The sequence below is a fragment of the Branchiostoma lanceolatum genome, chromosome 7 (genome assembly GCF_035083965.1).
Source record: "Branchiostoma lanceolatum isolate klBraLanc5 chromosome 7, klBraLanc5.hap2, whole genome shotgun sequence".
Lineage (NCBI taxonomy): Eukaryota > Metazoa > Chordata > Leptocardii > Amphioxiformes > Branchiostomatidae > Branchiostoma > Branchiostoma lanceolatum.
In genome coordinates this window covers 7,908,848-7,925,687 of record NC_089728.1, presented here as the reverse complement: position 1 = coordinate 7,925,687, position 16,840 = coordinate 7,908,848, and the positions used below count along the sequence as shown (strand labels likewise).

The 16,840-nt window shown below is 39.5% G+C and overlaps 1 protein-coding gene across 1 annotated transcript; it reads right to left on the bottom strand.

Annotated features, from left to right (window-relative positions):
• Positions 1 to 1,379: 1,379 nt before the first annotated feature.
• On the bottom strand, positions 1,380 to 16,787 carry LOC136438978 (serine/threonine-protein kinase Nek11-like). The gene is made up of 15 exons (XM_066434051.1): positions 16,609 to 16,787; positions 10,374 to 10,539; positions 9,851 to 9,999; positions 9,473 to 9,634; positions 8,882 to 9,031; positions 8,389 to 8,467; positions 7,936 to 8,027; positions 7,163 to 7,279; positions 6,790 to 6,880; positions 6,161 to 6,632; positions 5,741 to 5,862; positions 5,456 to 5,513; positions 4,817 to 4,898; positions 4,440 to 4,487; positions 1,380 to 4,194 (listed from the first exon to the last, which is right to left on the bottom strand). Exons 1-15 carry the CDS (start codon positions 16,785 to 16,787, stop codon positions 4,038 to 4,040), a joined length of 2,124 nt encoding a protein of 707 aa, XP_066290148.1. The 3' UTR covers positions 1,380 to 4,037.
• Positions 16,788 to 16,840: the final 53 nt, after the last annotated feature.

Genomic DNA, 16,840 nt, shown 5'->3' with positions numbered 1-16,840 from the left:
CTTCAATGAAGAGGCACTATTGAACTACGAACTTCCACGGCTGACATGGGAGGCCACATTTGAGCCCGATAAATACAGCTTGCTTATGAATGAAGATCTTTGATGGTGGAAATGTCTGTTTTCGTGTATTTAGACATGGTGTGACGTTATAGAGGGACCCATATGCTATTACATACGTTGACGGGCTCCAAACTCCACTGCTCCAAGGTATTTGAAGGAAATACGGTCTTATTGCACAATGTCATAGCTCTATCAATGACAACATAGTAACCTGGCAACATAGTAACCTGACCTGTCGCTTTTAACCCTTGTCCTGCCGGCGTTTTTTTACGCAATTTGGCTTTTTCTGCGCTGTGGTGGTATAGTTACTTCCGCATTTTGTGCGTTTCACTGCGGTCACGGTGTGATGCGTTCAGCTGAAAAATACTAGTATCCCCAACCCATACATATACAGGACCCACCTACAGGCTCTGTAATGTGCAACCCATATTCTAAAGAATCTTAAAAGTATTTCAATCTGTGAAAGACCATTCGTTTAATTGTGTGCCTCCACGGCGACGTACATCCGAATTGATATTACAAATGCACTGACTATAATCAATAATCTGGTCGTGTCCATTACCTTCCAAACCAATGCAATTACCTCACCTTGACACATATATATGAATTTTTCCACCCGACACGTATTTTCCACCCCAATTACCCAATTAACAACTTTCGGGACAACTTTTTCGTTACTTTATTAAGCACAGCCTGTTGCAACTGAAAACTCGAACGTCGAGAAAGCCTATGTCAAAAAGTGTCAGTACAAGTGCTGGTCTTTTCAAACAGAGTTAGCAGCCATGACAGCACATAACGTTACCTTCTAATATGAAAAAAAACTATGTAATTATTACATATACAACTTTCTATGTCGCAATGAAAACATTCCTCAGAACTAGTGATCCATCTAGAATTTGTAAATATATTCCCACCTGTGAGACACAAAGCGGACGAAAATGTTAGAGATATCTTAGTGATGATCCGCCACGGTATTACTTCTGCATAAAATGAAGTCGAACCTGTCTGGTCGCTCTGGAGCTTATTGTGAGGTAGCTATCGGAATCTCGAAGTTTCACCTCTGTAACATGGGAGTGGCAATGAATAAACTTCACCGTTTGCTCTTGACTGAAGTAGACAGTGTAGTGTGATTTTCGATGGTGCAACTGATCGTTATCTTATTTTTGTGCACTGGGTAAACAAATACTAGAAGTACATGCATCATAGAAGGGCCATCATAAGATGACATACTAGTTCTAGGTGATACAGACTAAACGTTGATATCATTAAAAAAATCACGATTGTGTGGCCAAAGAAAGGGATGACAATGTCACATCATACACATTTGCCTTGTCTTTAATACTATTGTTAAACAATATGTGTAACAATACCGAATAATGCGTACAATCAAGTAATGTTGAATCATATTCTATGGTAGCAGAACATATCAAAATAAATCTGGGATATTTTGCTGTTATGTCCCATCCTGATAAATGTAACATGTCAGGTAAGGGAACTGGAATGTAAAGAAATAAAAACATGGATAGCAGCAACAAGAACAGCAATTAACTATGATTGCAGAGTCATTGGTTAGATTTGTAGTATTTCGCTCTGCTTGCTCGATTGACCATTCGACATTACTATGCAGACATGGCTTGGATGGAAAATAATCAAATAACAGAATGATGTGAAATGAGAACTTTTTTCTTGACCCGCATTTGTTGATCAACATCGTTTTTCATACGGAGAAGACTAGCCAGTTGAAAAGAAATCATCAAAACCTTAAAGAATTTCCTTCTCTACATCTGCTTGAAGATCAAGTTCAATGTTTCGAGCCCATGGCATTGGCATGGCTCTATGATTGTATTACAGTAAAAGCATATGCTAGCAAGAACATGAGACCAAATACAATAACAAATAGAAAGATAACATTTGCTGGCAAATGCATAATGTTTACCTTCACATGGTCAGGCCTAACAAACTACTGCTCTGTTTATTCTTACCGAAACACATTCATATACAGTATATGGTGACAAGTCCCTCCAGCTCTGTCCTGCCACTTGCTACATCGAGTAATCGAACATCACAGATGATTCTGCTATTTTACCAGTAACAATGGTGACAATCGTATGATCCAGGTCATTAACCTTATTTGCTTGGAATGGAAGAAGAAGAGGAAGAAGGAGAGGAAGAAGATGAAGAGAAAGAGCATAAAGTTAAGTACAATGAAGTTACACAAAATACATCATATGCATGTTTTCTAGTCTATAACACAAACTCCTGCTGGCCTCCTAAATTTGTAAACCTGTTCATCACTGAAAATCATTGGAACCGTCAATAGATAGATTCCATACTGTGCTACAAATCGTTTTATATCATAAGCAGAATTCTAAGCGGTGAGGCCTGTCCAGGTACTTGTTTCTTCTACATGACAAAATGTGTTGAACATGTCTAGCCATCTCTTAGCAGTAAGTACAAGTTTCCCGTCGCCCATGGTTGTTCTTACCAAGGTACAAAAAATGTCAAGAGTCTCAGTCCAGCCACAATTTGCATACTAACTGGGCTGCCATCCCTTAACATTACCTTGATAAAATTCCTATTATAATCTTATCTGAGAACTGTTTGGCAGGTACTCATGATAACTGCAGTCATCCACTGTGGACGTTAACTTTAAAGCACTTATGGTGAGATTTATTTTGAGGCACATTGTGTTAGAACATAAGGCACAAGGTGTTCAAGCAGCACTCAGTGACAAAGCATCATCACAATCGTCATGCTTTGTACATTCTGTCAATGACACCTGAAAACTACTCTGCAACCAGTAATACTATCGTAAAATTAGAAAACATCATTTCTTCATCACAGGTTGCGCATGAGTTTATGAATCCTTATTTTCTATCAACAGTTTCATAGTTATCTAGTTTATGTTCAATATTTGGTAGTGTGACCTACTGTACAAAGAGGAAATGTTTGCAAAGGTTTTATTATTGCAGTTTTCAAAGTTGTCTCTTTACTGTGGCGTTAAAACTACCACAAAATTTAAAAATGTTCATTTTGGCTACTGCCCACATTGTTTCTCCCTACCACAAAATTAAATCCCTGCAAACATTTCCCCTTTTACAGTATTAGTTGGACGGAGTGATAGTGAGAAGATAATAATTGTATTGTACACTTTGAGATTTGCAACCTGTTCCCATGTGTTCAATAGCTGGCAAATGCCCCCACACCACCGAAATATAATAATTATCACATATTACATAACTTTCCATTTCTTGCTTAAGATGCTTTCCTGGTTTGCATGTCATCCAGAATTCTTGTACAGTGTTTTTTTATAACAGCAATGGTGGCAGTTTACATGTACATGTACAGTTTTTTTCACCAGGGAAGAATTTAAAAGCAATCTTTAAAAAAATGCACTTCAATATCATATATACTTTTACTAATGATCAAAAAAGATGTTAGTAAAACAAATAAAACAAGTAAAAAAACATACTGAATTTATGACGGCAACCTCTTCCATGTAGACAAGGGGAAACAATTATTTTGAACACATAATTTTATTTTAAAAATTTCAGCCTAGGTCAGGGTCCATATTTATGTACATCAAATATGTATTTAGAAAGCAAAAATAATTTTCTGGTCAAAATTGCCAAAAACACTGACCATTGACAAATCAAATATGCCATTGACCCAAGCAAAACCAACAATAATTCTTCTTGTGTAACACATTAAGGATATGTAAAAAATGGGTTAGTTAGATAAAGTAAAGGCAAGAAAGTAAGTGAACATCACTTGCATTGCCATCGTCTTTAAAATCTTGCTATTCATTCTGACAGTTAAAAAGCGCTGGTTCATACCAGTAACTGTCAGAGATCTTACATCAACCATCTGCCCATATATGGCAATTATGTACATTCAATGACTTGGTCCATCTCAAAGCTAAACAACCTCTACACTGGATGAAACGCTACACATCTATCTAGTCAGCAGTCCCTCCGTTATGCTTGGCCAATCTTGGCTTGTTCTTCTAGGAAGAGGAGTTGGTCCACGATGAAACAGTCGCTGGGATTGGCCACGTACTTCCGCAGTCCGTTCATCAAGTCCACCTCGTCTATCGTCTCGTTATTGCCACCAAACCGAGTGTCCTTCAGGTACCTGCAGGAAGCACAGTGTTGGTTTGGTCTTACAGAGAATCAGGAGGCTTAAAATCTGAAAGGGCGAGCTTGTGCAACACAGGCTAGTCATCAGGCAAGCAGCAGCTGGTACAACACACTACAAACACAAAAGAATAGAAAATCCATGCCATCATATACAATAGCATCAATCTATTGGGATTGCTAAATGACAACTGTAGGTCTCTATCATCATGGAGAAATGATCTATTGAAAAGGTGATCTCACCTGTAGACCTTTCGGAAGGTATCTTTTCCTAGAGCTTTCTCACATTGTCTGAAGAAACTGTTAAGGAAAAACTAAAACACTGCATGATGGATTACCTCAATTTATGCAAAGTTCCTTTCACTTGTTTTATATGAAAAACTGTAAAATATCGGTTCATGAAAAGCCCTTTGGACGAGCTTACTTGGAATTCAACAAGGATTTCAATAAACTGCTGATCAGATATATTCCAGTCATAATCAGCTTTCAAATGTTCTCATCATCTTATGTAACAAAACTATACACAGGCAACACTAAGTACTGGTTTGGAATTGAGATGTCATTTATCCTGCAAATGCAACTTAACTGCCATACAATAACATTTACAACAGAAAGGATACGTTCTCATGTTCCTGATCTTAGTGTCCCGCACAGCTGGTCCAAAGGCATCTGATACCGTGTCATCAGACACTGTGGTGTTGTCTGGAAAACATGGAAACATTAGCATTACATTGCTTCAATAACAACAACAACAGTAACAACAAGTCTTTTCTGAAAACAAAAATACAGGCCAAAACTAGATTCTACTTCAAACTTGAAATAAGTATCTGCGTCAGCAAATACAGACAGGTTCACAATTTAATGTAATTCATGTTGGGGGAAATGTAGATGACATGATTTACAGGAGTGACCATTATATGTTGTTATTGGGTACTATTCATGTGAGAAAGTCATGTTTTTATATTCTTAAATTCTTTCCAGTACTTATTAATGTTGAAGTTAAAGTGTTGGAGTAGTTGTAGTGATCTGACAGAATTCTAAGATTAGGCCTTTAGTATTGCCAAATTGATGGTACTGAAGTGCTGACTAGTTATCCATAATGGTACTGCAGCCAACAGATGCCAACCAGAAAAAGATGGTGGCATGCAGACGAGAATAAAACAGGTTTCGCTTATTGCAAACCTGTAATTATACATGCTACCAAGGAGAGTACTACATTTCAATAGATGTCAGTACATTGGAAGATGAAAACAACTTACCTGCAGCAGTCAGGTCCAAGGCACTCTGCATATAATTGGCCAAGGCACCAAAGTCATCCTGAAGTAGAAACAACACAGCAATTATCTTGGATGATGTCCATCGCAATTATAAAACTGTAAGTTATAAAATGCTGACAATCTACCCAGGCTGCAATGGAAAAACAATTTGAGTAGAAGCTCTTCTTCAGGAAAATATTGGAAGCATCTGACTTCAGAAGGACAGAAGAATACCATATGCTCGACTAAACCCTAGTGTTGAAGACCACCTCCTTCCCTTGTCCTTACCTCTCCCCCAAACTCCTCATCACTCCCATAGGAAAGGTCCTCCTCTACAGAACTTCCTGAAGACTCAAAATCCTCATGTAGAGTGTAGAAGGTCTCTGCCATCTGTGGATCCTCTGGGATATCTGAAAACAGGTGGTACAAAGGGTGATTAAATCTAGTACAGAAGTGCCCCCTAGAGGAAAGCTCACAAACTGCAGCCCACCTTGCTGGTACTACAGGTGCCCCCTAGAGATGAATTTACAAACTGCAGCTTCCAAAGTGGGTGACTACAAAAAGGGATTCAAAAACTTTTCATGAAAGACTGGCAAAAAGGTACTTTACTGGTTGCATAAGACCAGAAGTAGCATTTCATAACATGCAAACATTGGCACAGTTAGAAAACAGACGACCAACTTGTAAAAAGTAGCAGTTATAACTTACCATCATCTGCAATCTCTAACATATCCCTCCTCGGACTATCGGTCGCACCACTGGAGCTTGTACCTGAATCTGAACTTGACCTCAGCTTGTCGTCCCCTGAATCTGAACGGGTCCTCAACTTGCTCTTGGCCTTTTTTCCTGCGGCAGACTTTTCCTCTAGCTGGCCTGTTGAACTGGACCTCAACCGCGGTCCGTCATCGGAAAACGATCTTTGATACGCCGGTTTCTCCGCACTGCCTTTCTTAGCTAACGTAGGAATTGGCTGCTCGTCAAAGTCTCTGTAGGAAGGTTCAAATGACGTGATTGGTCTGGCAGGGGGACCTGCCTCTGCGGTGAGGTACAGAGACTCGTTCTGTAAGGGCTGTTCCCGATGCTCATGGAGCACAGCCAGGTCGTTATACTCAGGGATGTTGTACATGTTCTGTTGGTACTGAGGTAACGAACCCCAGGCTGTCTGATGTTGGGGGCCGGCCTGTGGGAAAGGAAGATAATGATGTTCTGTCAGCTATCTGCTATAAGCTACATGTACAAACTCCTTCAATCCCAAAGCATAAATTGTATAAATTAATAAGAAGAATTGTAAAGATAAAAGACGAAGTGGAAATGAAGTGAAAATGCTGCGTGCTTGCCTTGGTAACATCTATACTGCTCCGTAAGTGGGAATGTCTGGTCTCTGACTGTCGACGTTGGTTTTCATTATACTGCACAAAGGCTGCAACCCTGGCGACACAGAAAACTGTATCAGTCAAAATAAAACACACATGTACACACACAGAAGTATCTAAAATCTAAGACCCAAACTCCCCCATTTGAGTACCTTCTTCATTATGCAAGATTTTAAAAATTTGTCTAAACAAGATTTCCTTTTCATAAATCATAAAGGCTGGAACATGATTAGATCAAGTCTTTAAACCCTCACAGCAATTCTTCAACTCCCCTCCCTTTTCCCACCCCACTCTAACCAAACATAACCCCCTCCCCATTCCAACTGTCCGTACTAACTTGAGTCTCCTGGCCTCCTCCTCTGCCTTCTGCTGTTTCCTGATCCTCATCCTCTCCCGCGGAGTCAGGTGCATCTCCTGTTCTCTCCTCATGTCTGCAAGCTTGTGCTTCTCCAACCTGCCAGTGCAAGAACACATCATAGCATTCATAAATGTGTAACTCATGCATCAACATTGCTCCAAACCTTTTTTCTTTTTATTCAAATTCTTCAGCAATAGCTGGGTTTACACATGTATTTTTGGAGTTGACTTCATGTCACTGAGTCGACTCTAACTCTAAGTCAATAACTATATCAATATTAACACAGATAGTCTACTGAAACCAGCTCAGGGGCGCCCTCGGGGGAGCCACACGCTCAAATTTCAACCACTTAACGCCCGGACAGACTCTTACAAACATTCATTCTTCCCCCGAACCATCCTCGAGTGGAACGCCCTGCCTGGCGCGGTTGTTACGGCTCCCACCGTTGAGTCATTCCACGCCAGGCTGGAGGCCTGCCTGCCTTAGCCTGGGACCTCCTCCCTCCCTACTTTGCCCCTCGCAAAGTACTTATTTGGGGGTTATCGAAGTTGAAGTCGACTCAAAAACATGTGTGTAAACCGGGCCAATAATTATTGGGACAATGTGTTACCTTCCAATTGCAAACTAGATGCTTGCAAAAGCAATTTAAATATTACCTTTGTCACCTTTATGTATTATCTCTTCGGTATGAGGCAAAGCTTTACTGCACTACATATCTACAATACTTCATTGTTGGGTGTTCTGTTACTTACAGAGCCTGTTTGATAGCGTTTGCCTCAGCCTGGGCCTCCATTTTGTTCACAGACACAGTGATCTGCATGTCAGACATTTTAATCTTCAGAGCCTGTAAACAAAAGACAAAACGTCAAGACAAAAAAATCAAGTATCCTTCCAGTATAAAGTGTAAAACTAGACTGTTTATAAAAGGGCCCTTGTAATACTTTTGCAAGGAAGATTATGCTCAGACAAAATCAGCATATCTAGATATCTTTGATAGGAAACAACAAAAGCTTCCTGCCATATCACTTATGCTATGGTCTAATTTCCGAACCGGGCCTGGTCGTCAATGATGAGCATAATCTGCGTATATTTCTTGACAAACACTTTTATTTTTCATTCCTGAAAACAGCCCGCTGGACCCCGGTTTGGAAATGTGATCATAGCATTACCAAGAAGCATGTGGTTTGACAGAAGAAATTTCTCACCTCTATTTTCTTGTGTAAGTAAGGTGTAGTCAGCAGGTCAGCAGCAGAAGGGCGTTTGGTGGGATCTTTTGTCAGGATTCTGGGCAAACAGTGTACATATGTTGAACAATGGTCAACTTGGAAACATATCAATCAACTATTACAAAAAGAAGCTTATTAAGAGAAAAAAGAGGCTTGCTTCAGATCATCTAGATTTACGGTGTACTTAAACTAGCCTTGTATCCAAACCTATTATACATGTAGCTCCCTAGTCTCTTCTGTCCTCTCCACAAATAGCAGTTACATATTGCTGTGTGTCATGTACACTGTTTTTCCACAAATAGCGGAGAGGAAAGAAGAGACTTTGGAGCTGTAATAATAGGTTTGGATACTAGGCTAGACTTAAACCACATCTGCAGTGTTTAAAACAAAAAGCACAGACACAACTGATCCCTACCCAATCAAACAATCATAAGGTGTACTGTCCTGCAATCATTGTAAAGTTGGTTCTTACCTAGCTAGTATATCATTGAGTTCCTTGGGATAAGTGTCTGGCAGAGATGGCATCTTCCCCTCCACAATCTTGTACATGACTCCCATCAGACTCTGGCCTTCAAACGCATGCTTCATCCAGCACAGCTCATACAGGATACAGCCTATAGACCTACAGGATTGGAGGGAGGGAAAAGATATTGCAGTTAGCCATCAACCTGTTAGGAGGCATTAATGCACTGCATTGATGGTGATTTGCAAAAAGCCAGTTCCTTGATACCTATCCCAGAATAAGATATCTCTAGTGTGTTCTTAGTGCATTCTAGATACTTTGTTGTATGTTTTGTACATACCGATACCAGTACAGTATTTGCAGTATTTGGCACCAAACAATGTTGCAGTTAACCATTGATCTGCTAGGGGGCATCCATGCACAAAATATGCATTGGTTGGGATTTGTATGCAGAAAGCCAGTTCCTTGATACCTATCCCAAGATAAGGTCTCTTCAGTGTGTTTTTGGTACATTCCAGATACATTGTTGCACATGTACGTGCCGGTACCAGTGCAGTATTGGCACCAAATGAAAGGTATAAACAACTGTCAGTCTCTTACCAAATGTCAGATTTGGAGTTGTAGCCCTCATGTTTCAGGACCTCAGGACTCATGTAGTAGGGAGTACCGGTGAAGGTGGTAGCCATGTCTGATGTTCCCATCAGGATACGGGAGATCCCAAAGTCTCCAACCTTTATCACATTGTTCTTCATGAAGATATTCCTGGATGGATTGAAATAAAATGGTTAAAAACCCGTAATAATTGTAATATCATAGTTACTGTTGACCACTAGACAATATCCACTAGTAGATTAGCCGTATGCATATGCTGAGTTGGTAAAGGGCCAAAGTATCTGACATAAATTTCTTACAGCTACTTCAGGTTGATATGGGATGTATCAGGGTCTAGAATCAATGGAAATCTATCTTGTTCCCTACCTTGCCTTGAGGTCCCTGTGTAGCACCTTGCGCTGGTGCATGTGTTGTACTGCCAGAAGCAGCTGTATGAACCACTCCAACACCTGCTCAGGTGCTGGTGTCGTCTTCTGTTTACGGTATTCTGAGAATACGTTGTCCAAGTCTCCTCCCTGGAATTAAGCACCAACAAAGAACACACATTCAAGCTAAGCTTAGTATGCTGTCTGTCAACTAACTAACTAGGTTAAGGTAGTCCCATAGCCTTTAGCTGTAGGGCCAGTGGCATATTGGAAGGCGCAGCCCATACCTCTCCTTCCCGTCGCCTTTTACCTCCCCAACTGAAGTCAGGTACCCATTTCTTACAACTTTGTGGAGTGAGGAAAGTCGTGTTAAGTGGCTTTCCCAAGGATGTCATGTCTTCATGTAGGAAGGAATCAAACTCTTGTCCTCTCAATCCTGTGTCCTCCAGTGTCCTATCTAAAGTAGCAAAAGGCTACATTTGTCCAACCGACATGTAGAATAATTTCTTTAAATGTCTCCTTACCTCACAGAACTCTGTGACGATGCAGAAGTTCTCCTTCTCCAGGAAGCTGTCGTGGAACTTGACGATGCCGGGGTGGTCCAGTTTGGACAGCAGTTTGGCTTCATGCATGGCACCAACTGTCTCATCAGGGGCCAGGTCACCAACGGAGATCTCCTTCAGGACTTTCCTAAAGATATATAGGGAAATTCGTTAGTTAGCAACTACTAGTACAGTCTGTACTACGTGTACATGTACTTGAGATTTACCACATTTGTGGAAGGATTGACATAACAGGTGACTATCACCTTTTCAAGATGTCAATCCGTAGACCCGGCTGCTAAGGTTTGATCCACTCACACTCAGATGGTCAGTCTCTTTTCAATAAGTTAGTGTTATGGGTTCTTTATCATGCTCAAGGTGTGGCTCTTCTCAAACACAGGGACTTGAGTCAACAACCCTAACCACAAGACCACCTTGCTACCTTGCACACAAGAAGGAGACAGACTCACACTAGTACTGGGATGATCCCCTACTCTTTTCAATAAGTGTTATGGGTTCTTTATCATGCTCAAGGTATACGCTGGCTCTCCTCAAACACAGGGACTTGAGTCAACAGCCCTAACCCCAAGAACACCTTGCTACCTTGCACACAAGAAGGAGACAGTACAATTTAAACATGCCTTTTAGTCTTCTAGAACATTGCTAGAAGGAGGGGCAAGGTTGTTTTAGTAATCTTAATCTTACATTACAAACACACATTATAAGATCCTGGTACACAACATCACTTTCCCTGTTTTCTGTTCCTGTAGAATACCAGTAGATGAGTTATGAAGAAACTGTTGTATTGCTAAATTAAACCGAATCCCTTAAGCTTTCTTGTCCAAAATCTAGATACATGTCTGCTCCATTTATTGCATGTCAACAATGTTTCATTGACGATATCTATCTTACTTTGTTTGTTACTTTGAGAGCACTGGTACCATTCTCTTGGACCATTAACTTTAACAGTATGTAACATTTATGGATTATTTTCCAGAGAAAGATAGTTCCAGTAATAGCCTGAACTCAATCAAGCTCCTGTAACAGCTTGCCGCCCTGTAACCGCGGGGAGGGGACAGAAATCCCCGGACAGCTGGAGTTTGTGTTATACAGACTAGTTCCAGTAACTGCAAAACTAGTATCAGTGTGCTACGACACTTGTAAACTATGTTATCTGAAATTCATTCCATTGCTAGGCTGTGACATCCTTCTAACAACTGATGCAAGAAGGGCATTACATTGACAAAGTACTGTGGAACTGACCCTTTGTCGCAATGTACATGGTCATGAAAAATTCATAACTCTTGTTAGTCAGCTGGGATCATTTCAACGGAAGTTATTACGGTAACTTGGATCTCTTGATAATTGAAGAAAAATACGAATTAACGTGAATTATTTTTGGAACTTTGTCTTGTACTAAAAAGCGAGTGTAATGAAAGAAAAAAAGAATCCTTCCCTTAAGTAGCCCTTTTCTAACCTTATATTCGTAAATATCCAAGGCATTTCAGAATAAATTTTTTAATGTATATATTAAAAAGCGTTTTCCTTCAGAATATGGTACTAAAAAGGCTGGAAGCATACATTGTAAGTGATGCAAATTAGGACAATAGTCAACTGCATATTATCATCAAGCAATTTCACAATTTGACCAAATTTAGCCTTGCAGCCTGAGTGTCATCCTGTTTCGGTTCTAGCCTGAGTGTCATCCTGTTTCAGTTCCAGGTTCTACCTTCACCAAAGGTAGGACCTGGAACTGAAACAAGATGACACTCAGGCTAAAAGCCTTGCTCCAACTGTGAGACTTTTTGCCGAATGCTTCTGTTTCTATGTACCCAGTCTAACCTTGTTACTATCCTGCTAAACTAACAGTCTGTCCCCATCTTGGGCCATGTGCAAACACATAGAGAAACGGTTCAACAACAACAAAAGACTTGTAAACATTGACTTGCTGTCAGCATACAGTGTTGGCCACCCGTATATATGTCAGAAGTGCTTTCTATGATTAACAGAGATAAAACTTGGGAGACTATTTTTTTCATGCATACATCACATGTATCCTTTAGTGCAAGGATACTGTATGCCTAAAAGATTGTATTTTCAATTTCAGGAGAAAACTTTTATCATCTTTCCTCCAAAACTTCCTGTAAATTGTATTAGGGATTTCTTTCTCAATTTTGGCGCTAAGGCAATAACACACTTTTAAGAACATAAACAACTGGATGTTCCGGTGGATTAGGGTCATGAAAAAGTTTCATTATAGTATTTACACCTGAGGGCTGTTTCATCCAATATGGCAGGACTTACACTTACAGTATGGCACAGTGGCCATGCATATCACTTATCAGATACAGGTATGTAAAATGATATGCAAAGATCTTGCTTTACCACTTCTGTACACAGTTCCACTGATTGACAGTTGTAAACAGTTGTTGACAGTTTACTATGGTGACCATAGGTATCTGCCGTACACAAAAATTGTTGTGTCCCATTAGGTATGTTACAAACAGGTACATGTGTTGTTAAGGATCAGTCACAGTTGAGAACTGACACAGGCCCTCAGGTAACCTACATGGATCAAATATGGTAGAGAAAAGTATCACACATGGAGATTGTAGCAATACAAACAGAAACAAGATCTAGAAAAACTATCGGACTGTTAGAACATCTCAAGCTTCTTTTAATAGCAGATTCTTTTCTTCATACACTGCAGTTGTGTTTTGAAAATTGGGCACATTTAAATCTAATAAGAGATCCACCAAGATTGATGGGGAGGTGCACTCAGCAGGTATTATCAAATGGGTCGCTAAACATGTTGATTGTGATAGATCATCATTGGAATTTTCTCCTTGCTCACTGTACTTTTCTTCTGATGTGCATTGAAGACAGAGGAATTGTGATCAATGGTAACTATTAAGTAGAATTCTTTATGAAGGTTAGATATCCAGGTAAACAAAATTTACAGACAAAGTAATGTCTACAACTGGGTAAGATTCAACGATTACTTCCAGACGTTTCAAGTGTCATGTCCATCACTCTTCTTCAGCATCGCTATAAATAGTAGAATGAACTGGCAGAACAAATCAATACAGTCGTACTAGTAGTCATACATGTACATGTAGCTGGAAAAAACGGTTGAGCATGTCAACTACCAGTAAACTCCTGATGGAATGTTTTTGTCACTCATCAATTTACTTCTTGTGATATGACCTGATTCAATGTCAAGGTTATGAAGGGGGCAAATTTGTATAGCATTACACACTGCTGACTAAGGACTACAGTCTTGTACATGTATGTTGTTGTAGTGGCATCAACAGCTGCTGTTTTAACCTTGTCATACTAGACTCATAGCATTGGAAGAAGGTAACAGCTACACACAATACTTACAATATGGGCACTGAAGCCTGACAACATTAACCAAAGAGGTTCAATCGAATCAATGACTTAACCAAGGACTCCCATTTTCAAGGTCAGCCACATCGCCCATAACCTTTCCCTCACCGTGGCCTTTCCCATACCTCCTGACATTACCGCAACATGTAGTCCTCTTTCCTACCCTACTCACGTATGGTTTCAACAATGTATGAAAAGGCTAAGAGTGACAAGACTTGTTCCACCTGGCTGTTCAATGGAGACCATTTGTGTGGATGTTTAACATCACTTTGATATGCTGACTGCTTTCCTTTGTACTTGATTTTTTGCGGTCTTGAAAAGCTGAATAAGGCTATAGCTAACACAGATGTCAACACAAACCTAAATGTACAACATGCCTGAATTTTCATTTATGACTACAAAATGTATTCGTATTGTACCGCTGGCTTCACTGTCCTCAATGGTATTGCTCTCAGGTGTAAAACACCTGGTTTCCTCTTCCTTAGAATCATAATAACACCAGTCAAAAACATAAATTATCAAGCTCCCATATTTTTACAGCACAAAAAAAGACAGTCATGTACTATTTGTACCTGGCATGAAAGTAGCAATACAACATATGGATACTAGTATCTAATGTAAAATTAATGCATTTACTTTTGCAGCAGTCAAGTCAAGTCAGTTCTATTTCACAGTATAATTAGGGAAAAGGAGGTTTTAGCAGACAGTGTTTTGAGTTCACAATTTTCTAGTATAGTATTACGTAGTAATGATGTTTAGAGGTAACAAATATTCATTGTCATGAATTCCGGACAGGTCACGCACGGCTAAGACCAGAAAAGTTTAAACCACCACGAAAGTTTAAGTTCTCAGTTCATAGACACCTGACTTCACCGTAAAAGAGGGAAGTGGTTACCTAAAATCTAAGACAAGTTGTAAGAAGTGGACTTGAGTCATGAGTTCCTCTTGTGTGAAGTGTTTAAGTTATGTATTCAGCTGGCCATACTTGGTTCAGGTACATGTGACTCAGAACTATCAAGCAACAAAAAAATTCAAACAATGGTGCGAAGCATAAAATCATAGATACTGTGGAATTCATGACAAGTGTTTCCGTAAGATTTATTTGTGTTTGAAGCAAAGTTATGTTGATATATTTCTGCAAACAATGGATTGGTATCTAGGTAATTTATCATACTTTAGGTACTAAGCACTTTGTATATCAAACATATTCACTCTTTCAAAAAGATGTTTTGAATCTGTTTTGAAATGGTATATCATACTTCAGCTCAGAACAACCATTTGGTTAAACTTTTAAGTTGAATGTCGTTATACACCATACGTTTCCAATGATTTCAGTGTAAACTTAAGCTTCAAATATCAACGAAGTCAAAATCTAAAATATGTATTCTTAGAAAATCTCTCTCTTACCTGCGTCACCTGTCCCATCAATGACATGTTCCCTAGAGAACCAATACAGGTGGACCCAGGGGGTTTCCCAAAGCAAAAAGTACATTTTCTTTGTTATCCCAAAATACACTTAATTGCCGTTCCTCTGTTAAGCATTGTGTACTCTGGAAAAACGGAATTTTGAGGAAACAAAGAAGTTTAGGGACAAGAGCCTATGTCAGGCCCCAAAGGACTGGGGAAAATTTCCAAAGCTGGGACCAAAAAGGGTATCTCCATATGTTTTTATTATAATGTAAAACAGTCCTTTCACTTAGGCAAGCAGGTGTTGCTACAATCTTTTTCAAAAACAATTGTTCAACTACAATATAAGCTAAAAAATCATCTACAAAAAATCATAAAGGTGACATGCTATTGTCTTCTTCATAATTTGCAACAAAGTAGACAAAAGTCAGGTGTTACCATTAGGGAAAAGGTAAGTCCATTTGTGTGACACCTGATACTGTGGATTACCTGTCCAGTCAAGCACACCTGGGGGCACTGGCCCCTAACAAGCAGGGCCACTCTCCACTTACTGTGGAACCATCTGGCACAAGGATAATATCATCTCATGGGCCACGAGTAATAACAATGGCCATATATTGATATAAATTGTTTACACAAATTGCACTTCTGTTTTTTCTTTGTCTGACATGGAACTATGTAACGTTACATATGATCATATATTTTTCAAGTTCTTCTCCTGACCAGTTTTTCTGCGTACCATACTTGACAACTGTGTACTTGAAAAAATAGTGTAATCAGCTTTATTTTTACATTATGATAATGTTGCTGTAAGAGTTGGGAGCTTATCTCTTAATAGCCCTAATGTCATTCTGTAGTGCAAACACATTGCACCTGTAAATGTGTAATAGTGTAGTGTTGAAAATGGATCAGTCACCACTTGATTAAATGCATCTGGTGTGGACAAGATTTCATAGACCTGATTTTAGACCTAGGTCACATAAGATTTCAACTAATGATAAGATTATCTTTGCAACCAGAATGTTTTGCTATATTGAAGACAATGGAACAATATTTTTTTACTTTATAAATGTTTAAACAAAGGACGTTTGTTGCTCTTGGCCATATGCCAGGTAGTTTCTTTGTTAAGAAAAATTATCAACATGGCCTATTGGTAAGCACTACATAAAGATGCTGCTAATGCAGCTGCTTATAAACACATTGAAATATCCCAAATAAATATTGGACTTAAACATCTTTAATAACAGTTTTTTAAGGGCAGATTCAGAAATGTACATTTCAAAAAGGGGGCATTTTACACCCTACACGTTAGACGACAATCAGATCCATGCCATAATTGGTGAAGATTGTTTCCCAATCCTGCTCAAGACTACAAGAAGTGTGACTGTTAATTGTAGAATTATGTAAATAAACAACTCACCACTCTCCGTCTGCAGTCTTGGTCTTCATGTCCCTCACCAGATAAGCAGTCCCGAAATTCCCACTGCCCAGTTTCTTCTCGACTACATATCTGTTCAGCACCACTCTGATTTCCTCCTTGTCCTTGGGCTTCTTCGGGCTCTTCTGTAAGCTTCTTGGCATCTCCTTAGGCAGAGGCATCTTGGAGTCTTGCAGAGCTCGAGGCTTTGAATCTGATGACAACCTGTTTGACA

Coding starts and splice junctions, on each gene's coding strand:
- LOC136438978 (XM_066434051.1), bottom strand. CDS start 16,787: ATGCCTCTGCCTAAGGAGATGCCAAGAAGCTTACAGAAGAGCCCGAAG. Junction 8,468..8,881: donor CTCAATGATATACTAGCTAG/GTAAGAACCAAC, acceptor CTGTTTGCCCAG/AATCCTGACAAAAGATCCCA. Junction 8,028..8,388: donor ACTTACACAAGAAAATAGAG/GTGAGAAATTTC, acceptor TTTTGTTTACAG/GCTCTGAAGATTAAAATGTC.